This window comes from Cydia splendana, chromosome 9 (assembly GCF_910591565.1).
Source record: "Cydia splendana chromosome 9, ilCydSple1.2, whole genome shotgun sequence".
Lineage (NCBI taxonomy): Eukaryota > Metazoa > Arthropoda > Insecta > Lepidoptera > Tortricidae > Cydia > Cydia splendana.
In genome coordinates this window covers 9,162,520-9,174,549 of record NC_085968.1, presented here as the reverse complement: position 1 = coordinate 9,174,549, position 12,030 = coordinate 9,162,520, and the positions used below count along the sequence as shown (strand labels likewise).

The window sequence follows — 12,030 nt, the reverse complement described above, 5'->3', positions numbered from 1 at the left end:
AAAACTAACTTTCATTCATGTCCTTTATTGCCCTGAATAGTTGATGGAAATAGGTTTAGCACCTGCTTGAGCTTTTGGTAAGATTTAGTTTTTATTTAATTTAGTAACTTTAATTGTCCGTGAGTTTCCTCAGGGAAAGCCCACAGCCGGGCTAGGAATATTTACGTGACAATTTGGCGCCCACAGATTCCGTCTTAAAGCCCTATTTGCATCATAAATCAGTTTGTATCACTGCCATCACATATAGATAAAAAAAAGTTTTAGTAGTACTTACGTTTAGGTGAAATTTTGAGCTTGTGCTTTGCTTGTGTACGCTCTGACAACGTTAAGTATAGGCTTTAGCTGTTTCACTTTGAGTTTTGCCTAAATTATTGCACGATATTCAGTATATTTTGTAAAAACTTAGAAGTAAGTGCTCGAATTTTCAGTTAGTTACATTGTGCTGACGTTTTGTCAGGAAGTAAAGTGTCAAACTTTAAGTACCATTTGGCTACTTTTAATGCATGAGATTTAGACTTAAGAGGCTGTAACTTAAGTTATTTTACATATTTTCTGAGTATTAAAAAAAATAATGTGTAATTCTAGTGCATAATTTAGTACTCATGCACTATTTTATTGTAGCTGAGCTTTTATGAGTATTGCAATTGAATTGAGTTGACACTTTGTTAAGGCGAAGTTCGGAAAGCTTTTAAGCTCGTGCAGAAATTGCTTTAAAAATTGAGAAGCTTTGTATAAATAAGTTCAGACATTTTGACTCGAAAGTTTTTTAATAACAGTAAACATATATAGGACAGGTTATTTTTACACACAAATAAACTAATTCAAAAAAAATTGTTATATTTTATTAGAAAGTATAAAAAAAAAAACGAATTGTGAAATTTTGACATTTATGAACAGACACTTTTACTTGAATTTTGAACGATTTTTTTAAATTGTGAACAATTTTGGTTTTGCATTCACTGTTATATTTTGGGTCAGAAAATTTAGTTCAATAAAGACAAGGAAATATACATACACAGATAAAAGGTAAAACATAGTAAAACACATTGATATAACATTGTTTAATATAATTGTCAGACTACAATAGTGTGAGTTGGATTTGTAAATCTTTTGCCATCATATTTGTTTATTTTTTGAGTTAAACTTATTATACAATGGCCACTTCTGTGCAATTTCACTCTTTGCTGCGCGATGAATTGATTTATGAAGTAAAGATCAGGTCAGAGACACCACACTCAACAGTTGAGGGTCTTAGGAAACAGTTGAGGAATTTGGTAGGTGAGTGTCGGCCAGATGAGATTTTGGATACAGATTTGAACCCGGAGTCAGAATTGAAAGTTATTTCTGATAAATTAAATGATTTGTCATCCTTAGTAGCTAAGTTTGTTCAGTCGAAGGATAGATACTCCGGGAACAGGTCGAAGGCTCTGGGTAGTCATTTGTACTTCAGGCTTCTGCGGGTTCAGGTGGATGAAGATCCGGGGAAGTTGGCTCAGAAGATTCAATTCACAAATAGGCTTGACGCTTTGTTAGCACAGTTGGACAGTATAGGGCAGGCAGGCAGCAGCTCTAGCGACAGTGTGGCAGCAGTGACTCAGGTTTCACAGGCAGTCCCTACTAGGGAGCTGCAAGTTCACTGCTCCGGAGACAAGAATGTGGCTAAATGGGGAGTCAAGTTTAATGGCAACACGGATCCGAGGTCTTTCCTAGAGCGTGTCGATGAACTCAAGTTGGCTTATGGTGTGTCAGATGTGGTTTTGTTTAACTCGGCAGCTCAACACACTTGTGACACGGCACTTTGTATGGTTAGCTCAGTTTAACGTTTTTAGGATTGTCTCGAATATAGTGTAGTTTTGTTCTATGGCAAGGAAGTCTTTGATATAGCAACAATATACATGACGGGCATTCAGCCAATAGGAAACAAATTGAAGCTGATGGTGTTGCTACTTCAAATTAAATCCTAAATTTATGGAATAATATTAATAAATATTTAAATCAAAAACTTAATTTATAAATACAAAATAGGTTGAAATATATTCAAATAATTGAATATGATTTATTTCTTTGGGTTATACTTGCATATAAAATTATTCCATGAATTTCATTAGTTACTGTTATTTTGATTGTGTCATCCCAGGGACAGAATGGTTTGAGATCATTTCCTGGCTGGTTTTCGCCCTGGATGGGCATCTTTTATACATAGAACAGTGAAGCGAAGTACATCATGCTCTGGTAGCATCGATCAGAGGCTTGGTTATGCAGTAGCCGCTGCATCCATGAGCTAGGGAGCTCATGCTGTTGTTATTTTGCCACAAACAGTAAGTAGAATATGATAATATATAGATGTCCTCGGGTGCAACTCCTTGTTGAACCTTTGTTTGACCATTTCGCTTTGTTTCCAGTCTGCTGGTAAAACAATGTTGGTGGGAGGGAATATCAGAGCTGTGAGATGAGTCCACTCTAGGAATTTCCAGCTGGTGAGAAACTTAGATCATATAATGTCTCTTAGGTTAGCAGAGCACATGCTTCTAGTTATTAATCTTGAATTGTTTCTTTCAGCTGATTGGGGTTTTTCGTTTTTATGTTACTACGTATGTGAAATCAGTTCGCATATCAGAGTATGGAAGTCTGTCCATATTCCTAAAACTTCAAGTGTGTCTGGTGAGCAGTTCGCCATAAGAATTTCGCTCTTCTGCTGGATGGAGATGACGTCACTTTCAAACTGAGACCTTAGTCCTTCGGTGTTGCTCTGCGGTGTCGGGTCAGATTCCCGCTGCTGCAAATCGGCTCCGGCACAGCGGAGGATGACACGTCGGGCTTGAACTGGTGGAACAGTGTTATGAGGTTGGTGTACGCTTTCTTTCCGTCCTAGAAGCATTTCCAAATTTAAAGTTAAAGAATTTAGTAGAATCATATGTGATGGCAAATGATAATTTAGGGACTAACAAATTTAGATAGGTCTGCTTGTAAATCATTTTAGAACCATTTCTGGCACGACCCAGCTCTGTCGTCTGACATTATTAAAATAAGGTGCTTATGCTAGCTTAATGATTTACATGTAGAGTAACTGCCCGTGTTCGAATTAGTAATAAATGATGTGTCACAAAAACTAACTTTCATTCATGTCCTTTATTGCCCTGAATAGTTGATGGAAATAGGTTTAGCACCTGCTTGAGCTTTTGGTAAGATTTAGTTTTTATTTAATTTAGTAACTTTAATTGTCCGTGAGTTTCCTCAGGGAAAGCCCACAGCCGGGCTAGGAATATTTACGTGACAGCTTCTCCGATGGAGTCTCAAGATGAGACGCTAGATGTTGACCATTTAATTATGGAAATAGAAGGAGATCACCTTTGTGGTATAAATACTCAAAGTTATACGGCGATCGCATATTAAAGACACGTTTCATGACAAACGACTGGTACGAAATCCATGTTGAGAATGAACAAATCGTCGACTTTTTCATCGCAGTGCGCGCAGTGAATTTTCTGCGATATATTACAGCGCGATTCTAAAATCGTGTCGCAAAAATTAAAATCGTGGTGCGCGCTTGACCTAATTAAAAGGAGACAAAAGTTGTCAAAGAAGTGTCAATTATATATCGAAGTGAAATCGTGATCAACTTGCGCTAGAACTAGACTATAGTGAGATCGAATACACGATCAGCAGAAACTTTTATTGAGGGCTCCACAGATTGTTGCGATTTAAATTTGGGAGTAAAATTAAAAGGAGACAAAAGTTGTCAAAGAAGGATTCCTGATCAGGATTCCGAACGTCTGCGGCCAGCCTAAATCGAAACAAAACCATAATCGAAATCGAAGACAAATTCGTATTGTGTTATTGTTATATCTATAGAGCCCTTAAAAAAGTAAAAATGCATGCTCTATGGTTATTCATTTTGTGTAGGTTGGTGCTCCATGGAAATTTCAATAACAAAATTGAGTTGAGTAAAAAAGTACCGCTGGTAGATTTTGGTGATCAGCGTCGTAAAATCTTTAATATTTGGATAAATCCTTTAAGCTTATTTAATATAAGTAGTTAAATATTAATTCTAGTGTTAGTTTACGTTTAGTAATATTATTATTTTTGATATCGTGTTGCTTGGTGAAATTGGTTGAAATCCTAAACCAGTTATATTGTGTAAAGGACGTTCGTTGGGCGTAAAAAGAAAATGGCGTGTGCTACACTGAAAAGAAATTTGGATTGGGAGGCTCAGTTGCCTGCTAAAAGAAGAAGATGTGCTCCGTTTGCTGCAAGCTCAAGTACAAGCCCAGGAATTAGAGTGTCAGAAAGTAGACCCTCTTCTTTTGGAGAATCCGTCAGCGCACCTGCTAAGTTGACTCCAGGTTTGTTCCCCGATCACAAAAGATTATTTGCGTCTCAATTACTGTATTGATTGAACATTATTAGTTACATTTATTGTGAAATTACCTCATCAGGCAATGAATATAAACCTACACATCACAATATATAATCAGCTGTATTTTTTATCGCCATTGTTTTTGCGCTATCATGAATATTTTTATAGTGTTGGAGTGAGACGGACGTATTAAAACCGTTGGGAGGATTTTGTTCTCTTGTTTTTAATGTCCAAGCTGAATGTTTAATAGATTTGCAATTATTAACGTACAACGAAATCAATCATATCTATTTTCATTGTAATGACGAAGCTAATCAAAAATAGTTACGCTAGTTTTCGTTTTGTAATGGCTGGTTATCTGGCGTCAGATTGCACGCTCTCTCTCGAAAAATGGACTCACAAAAAACTCTTTGTTGCTTTATACCTGCTTGGTTTGGAAACCGACCTTTTCGCGTGGGTTTTTTTTCACAAAACCTGAGTTTTTTTGCCAAAAGCAATAGCGATTATTGATTGACTGCGCTATAATGCACCAATGCTCATAATTTTGTTTGATTTGGGATTGGTCTATTAGTCCATACATAGAAAATAATATGATATTGAAGTACAAGGTCTATACCTCCATTATTTATTGTTTTACATCTTAACTTTTTCCTTTGTTGCACCAATACTATTATGAATGATGCTTTTTTTGGTCTCACTATCTTTAAGTACACGATTTTGTTGTTATAGTAAGCGTGAATTCAACTCTCCTGGCAATCAACCTATAATACCTATACTCATTGTTATGTGATATAAAATATATAAATCTTAAGTTTGTTATGGAATCATCTTTAAATAAATCTGTCTGAGACTGAAACACCATAGAATAATTAATACCATGGTTGCCTCACAAATCTTCAATAAGGAAACCATGATAGGTATCTAAGAATAGATACTGCTGATTTCAACAGAAATGAGAATCATGATGAAATGGGAGGAAAATGCACAATACTAAATCTACTCAATAATAGCTCTCTGATCAGTATTTACATTCCGTCAACTTACTTTAATTGCAAGATCAATCCCTACCCACACCATTGGGATAAAAAATATAATTTATGCATGGCAACTTGCAGCTTTCTAGCACTAACAATCACGGAGCAAAGCCACAGATGGACAAACAGATATGGTCAAACTATAATGGTTCCTAGTTGACTACAAAACCCTAAAAAAACTGCTAATTTGTCTAGCACCATATCCTCTATGACATCCTATTCAAAATAAGTAAAATAAAAAGCCTTTATTAATTCTCTACAATATTAATACATAAAAAATTAAAAAAGTTTTTAAAAAGTTAAAAAAATATTATTAATTTGTAGAGACCCCTCTTTGGGTGAAGGCATCCAGATTCAGCCAGTTTTTCCTGTCCTTTGCCTTCTGTGACCAGTCTTGCCATGACATCCTATTAGATGTGTTACTTATTTTACAAAAGTTTCCCCATGAGAAAATACCAGCATCAGCCAGTCCATAAAATTAAGTCCAATGAAGTATACATTTTTATAAATTAACTAATAAATAATAACTATCCAATAACTGAAAAACAATATAGTATTATGCTGCTGCATGGGACATCAGATTGATTAAGGTTCCGTCACACAGGCGCGTTTTCCGGGCGGGGCGTGAGCGTTTTATATGTAAAAGCGGCGCGCCCCGCTCACGCGCCGCCCGGAAAACGCGCCTGTGTGACGAAGCCTTTACAAATATTACAATATCAAAATAGGGATTTGTAATAAAGTCAGCAATAAATGAAATTTATATTTCCCATTTATAAAATTTTTAATTTTGTAGAATATAATTATTTAACATTTTTTTTTTATTTTGCCAGAGCGCATGGCCCAGGAGATCTGCGACGAGATCAAACGCCTGCAGCGGCGCCGACAGCTGCGCGTGGCGTCTGGTGTGCCATCATGCTCATCGTCCAGTGGCTCTGAGGGTGACGCCTCGCCGCCGCATCGCTCCACGCACAGCCAGCAGCAAAAGGTCACCAACCGCGCGCTCTTCACATTCAAGCAGGTAAACACCCGACACTAATCATGTTAAAAGAACGTAGCTTGCATCTGAGCCCTGGGGCCCCTCCCTGGAGTCCCTCTGGAGGGGTGAGATGTTCTGCCATGTACTGTGCACACTGTGTGCAGTCTTAATATATGTTATGACTGCAATATTTTGTTCAGAATGTGACACTATGCAGCATATAGCATCAAGTGGAGATCCAGAGCCTCAGACCAGTTAGTACAATTGCTGCCAACTCCTTACCCTTACACATAAAACTTAGCAAACCTCTGTTAACAGGGAAAACTAACCTCAATGGAATTTTAGGTTTGATAATTTTACTGTGTATGAAATATTAATATGTAGAGCCATTACAGTTTTCAATTGTCAACTTTTTGACTACTGTGCAGATATTAAGCAGAAAAGTTCTGTTTCAAACTCTGATGTTGTGCTACCAATGCCCTAACATTCTAAAACCCCAGCTAATGTAAAAGTCAATATACTGTGACATAATGTGGATATATGTGTATGCCACACAGAATAGGTTTAAATTTTCTATATTGTAGGTAGAATTAATCATACTGACTTGGGTCACCTTGTGTTTTACACCTACATAATGTTGTTTTATTTAATCATCAGCTCAGCAGCCAAAAAATATGTCATGTTGCCAAAACTGCAATTACACAGATAATATTGATGATATTAATGTGTTTGTCATATTTAAAGTAGGTTTATAGTTACTCAGCAGTTCAAATGGTTGCACAATTTAGTCTGTACTAAGTAAAGATGACAAGTCATCTCGTTCACAGCATATTCCCTTGGCAAAGATATGATCACTACCAGGCGTGGCTCACTCCGCGATTTCGTCGGTTTGCTACAGGTAGCTAAAAGTTCCACACCAATTTTGGTGGCTAGCCATAAGCCGCGCGTGGAGCTGTCGCGACCTAGCGGCCATATCTGTCCTGATCGTAACAGACGCGTTTTGTTAGAGAGTGAGTCTTCTGTACCTAGAACTATTATTTATTCTGTGTCACTACACCTTATAAAACAAAGTCCATCAACCGCGTCTGTCTGTTTGTGTGTTTGTATGTTTGTTCGCGATAAACTCAAAAACTACTGAACGGATTTTCATGCGGTTTTCACCTATCAATAAAGCGATTCTTGAGGAAGGTTTAGGTGTATAATTTGTTAACCCATGCGAAGCTGGACCGGATCGCTAGTTTACATTAAATTTGTAGTTTAGCAACTCAATTTGCGACAATAATTGCCATTAAGCAAATTTTGTTGTCAATAAACCATTACTAACATAACAATTAACCCTTCTTTGCATGGTGATGGAAATTTCCATCATAACATTGTCCTATGAATTAAATTATACTTTTGGAGGTGATTGAAATTTATTTTTAAGACTGTCAACTTTCAACCATATCCATTTTCCGACGTTTTACTTAAATTTACGCAGTATTTTAATTTATAAAAATTACATTTGTTTTAAGACTAAATATCGGATAATTTGGAAAAACCCAGAAGTTGATGATTTTTAGTATGTTATTTTGGGCGTTTTTTTTTTCGGAGTTTGTAATTGTTTTATATTTATAAACTTTATCATAGGTATATCACAAATAGTGTACCATTCTGATGGTACTAAAATTTTTTATATATCTCTTATTGATAATTATAATATATTTACATAAATATGATTTAGCCTATGCAAAGTTTAACACTGTTTTCTCAGTAAAAATCGATGTTATATTTTATTTACTATTTTTCCCAGAATCAGCAAACAATTATGTGACACATATATTCATTTCAGGCAAAAAGAAAAAATCATGCAAAGAAGGGTTAAGATGATCTTAGAAATCATAATTTCCAACTGTTAAGATTGCTTTTCATAATTGGGGATAGGGTCCAACTCACAGAAATGAGAACTGTCAATAAAATGATAATTTTGTGTCAAAAACAAGTTATTATTTTCAATGTCAAATTAAAGAATCCTTTCTACTATGCTATGCTATGTCCAACTGTAATATAAATAAATTTTGGCGTTAATAAGGACGTATTTTGTCATACAAACATGAATGAAAAACCTTTTGGCAGGTCCGCATGATATGCGAGCGCATGCTACGCGATCAGGAGGCAGCTCTGCGCGCAGAATACGAGACTGCTCTCAGCAACAAGCTTGCCGAACAATACGAGGCTTTCGTGCGCTTCAACCTTGACCAGGTAATATATTATTACTTTTAAGCCTCATCGCATAGGGGCACCATGCAACAACAGCACCACACTTCACGCAACAGGGTTATACACATTGAGTGCCTACTAGGGAATGCAATCCCGCATGAGGAATTCAATCCCGGTATTCTGCGGGATTGTCATTTTCAGTCCCGCTGGATCCCGGTATTTGCGGGATCCCGCAAGTTGCTATACAATTTTACGAATTGGTACTAAATTTAAAGGTTTAAAACAAGAAGTAAACTAAAATTAGAAATAGTACATTTTGTATTAAGGGTATACGGTATATAATTGCGGTAATCAGAAATTTACGAACATGTGTGAAGGCTTAATGAACACGAGTTCGTAATTCATGTACCGCCCGTGGCACACACAATGTTTTTTCATCACACCTGTGAAGAAAATCGAGGGAAGAAATAAAACGTCTGCCTGATTTCGGACGTACCTACATGATGACAACCCTGGGTTCAAATTTAGAATTTCCGAACCGCGTCGCCTGCGTGAAATAATACCTTTTACGAGCAAGTGTGATGAAATAAATAGACAAATTCGGGCGAAATGCTCTTCCGTGTCATTACCCCTTTCTTGCATAGATGCATTTAGGCTCCGTGAAGAATTTCCGCCAGTAGGCACGCGCCCGAGCACGCGTTACTTGTAGTAACACGTAAGAACCATGTCGCTTTTCAATCCCGCAAATCCCGCGGGATTCCGCTTAATTTACGTGCGGGATTAATCCCGCAAATTGCATGCGGGATCGTGGTATCCCGGTATTGCATTCCCTAGTGCCTACTGCATGTTGCGTTTTGTGGAACGTAGTTTAAGATGGTTATTGTACTATTCCTTATTGTTTGTACAGATGCATCTAGATGTCCACTCAAATATACAGACGTAGTATTTTTTGAGTATCTTGTTGCTGCGGTTACTACAATCTCTTCTATCCCTATTTAAAACATGGTTTAATAGATAATTACCAAACATGTACCTTTTTTATTGCAATTGAACGGATGTTTACAAAAACAACATAACTGACTACACTGGTTGACACCTGAAACGATTAACAATGTTCTTAAAAAAGTGTCAATCACTCTAAGCAGTTATGATGTTTTTGTAAACATCCCTTCAATTCTAAACGCATTCATTGCCCACTTCCAAATGTTTCTTGCTTTAAAGTAAAATCACTAGCACTATAAAATTCTGCTAAATTTAACAAACAGCCGTAATTCAGGTATTGTAAGGGTCGGTTGCACCAAACTGTTCGTATCGTTAAAGAGTTCGCTAAATTTTTATGTATGGAAAGTTTCATAGTAAAGCGCCGGGGCGCGCCGGCTGACGTTGATCAGTCTGTCAAATGTGGTTGGTGCAACTGGCCCTAAGTGAACTCAAATGGTTTTGTGCTTGTGATGCAGGTCCAGCGTCGACCCCCGCCCCCCACGTGCATGCCGCTGGGCATGGACGCCGAACACCACATGCATCAGGATCTAGTACCAAGCTGTAAGTACAGATTCTTTTGTATTCGAATTCTTTCATCACAAAGTTCCTTAAATAAACAACGCCCAAAAGAGAAGGCAGTCAGGCAGTCGTTCAATTTCCGAACAGACGTGTAGCTATCACAATGACGACAAACTTCACCTTTGGGAAAAACTGTTATAAGCTTGAGTGTTTCTGATGCCTTTATGATAAAGATACACATTGCTAACCCAAAATCATACTACCCCATTTATTTTTTTCTATTTTAGTAACTGATATCTAGCTTCTAGGCATGTTACTTTTACCAGACTGACTGAAGTATAATATGGCCCCCTTATGCTTCTCTTTCTATTACTAAGCTTTATTAGATTATAATCGTCTGGATCGTACTGTACTAATCAATATACAATTACCATCAGGGGGGTCTAGCATGAGTCGCGCGCGAGTCCATAGTTGAATTCGCGCGCGCGAGAACGCAACTCATGCTAGACCGCCAGTTGACATTGAGGTCAAACACCTGTGTATTTTGCACAAACCAACCATGTAATTAATTATGCTGAATCTGTTTCAGATCTGTCCTAATAACGATGGTGTCGACTATGCGGTGTTAAACTGCAAATATATCAAGACAAACATATATGTGAATAATATACGCAAGAATATGTCCTAATTAAACAAGACAAGACATTGTGATCGCTGGTGGAATTTTTACTGCCATTAATATTGTGAAATGCATTTTGCTGGCCAACTATAGGTATACAGTATTAAGAATTATATACAAATTTGTGCCCCACCTCTGTTATAATGATTATAAATGAAATGACAGTAACGTAATGTATTGTTAATGATTCACAATATTGACAAGGTTAGATTCCACAGCTTTGTTCATGCCACATACACATAAATTAGCTTGTAACGCTTTAGGTAAGGTTTGCTGGATAATTGTGTTCATAGACTGAGGATGGATGCCGGAGTGAGCCGGGACTAGCTGTTCAGTTTCCAGCACTCTAATGTGACTTGAGCCTACTAAGAGCCCACGGTATTTTGTATATTTTCTAATCGTGGAACTATTAGGAACCTAGTACTAACACGAATAATAAATTCACGCAGAGTGCCTGTTAAGATATCATTGTCCTCAGTTTTGTTAGCCATAATTTTGATTGGTATTTTGATTGTACTTTTGTCGAATTATAGTTGTATTTGATTGGGCGCATCAGCCGCCGTTTATTAGTGATCTAATTATTATATTTATATGACGACGATGAGCGTCAAAGTGGTAAATCTAGGAGCAGTCCTTGATTATTGAAGCGGAAGGCACTGGGTTGGTTTGATTCAATGGATCGCAGTACTGTGTGACCATTTTGACGCTCAACACGCCTTATCATGAGAATGATAAACTAGCTTTATTTCTAAGTTATTTTCTCGATAATGTAGAAGACTTCTCGACTGCTGTTTCGGAGATCGAAACGCAAATGTAACATTGTTCTCGCAGGTGAGCATTGTTGGGAATTTGTTTTATATTGTGTAGTTAAAACTTTTTATTGAATACAAAAAGGATATGATTTGTTACCAAGCATTATTCAATAAAAAATTTAGAATAGTCTTTTTTTAAATTGTATTATCAGCTCATTATTAGTAAGTCGGCGTTTAAGAACTGAAAATAAATTAGCTAATTACCCGTAAATGCTTTATATTTTCATGTCAACTAATAGATTCCTTACTGTCGTTAAATTTAGCGCGTCCGGTAGCTGGCGCGGGTGCACGGAGAGGACGCACGCACGCGGGTTCCATTGTATGTACGTACTAGCGTACGAACGTGTTATGCTATTTCAGTCAGTCTCAGTAATAAAAGTACTGAGGTTGGCTGAAGTAGCATGACAAATACGAACGTTCCCGAGAAAATACGATGGGGATTATGCACTAAGGCTAAGGTATACCCGGGTAAG

The 12,030-nt window shown here is 37.1% G+C and overlaps 1 protein-coding gene across 1 annotated transcript; it reads left to right on the top strand.

Annotated features, from left to right (window-relative positions):
* Positions 1-3,932: 3,932 nt before the first annotated feature.
* LOC134793550 (akirin-like) lies at positions 3,933-11,761 on the top strand. The gene is made up of 5 exons (XM_063765161.1): positions 3,933-4,343; positions 6,222-6,409; positions 8,483-8,608; positions 10,024-10,108; positions 10,656-11,761. Exons 1-5 carry the CDS (start codon positions 4,169-4,171, stop codon positions 10,664-10,666), a joined length of 585 nt encoding a protein of 194 aa, XP_063621231.1. The 5' UTR covers positions 3,933-4,168; the 3' UTR covers positions 10,667-11,761.
* The last annotated feature ends 269 nt before the right edge of the window (positions 11,762-12,030 follow it).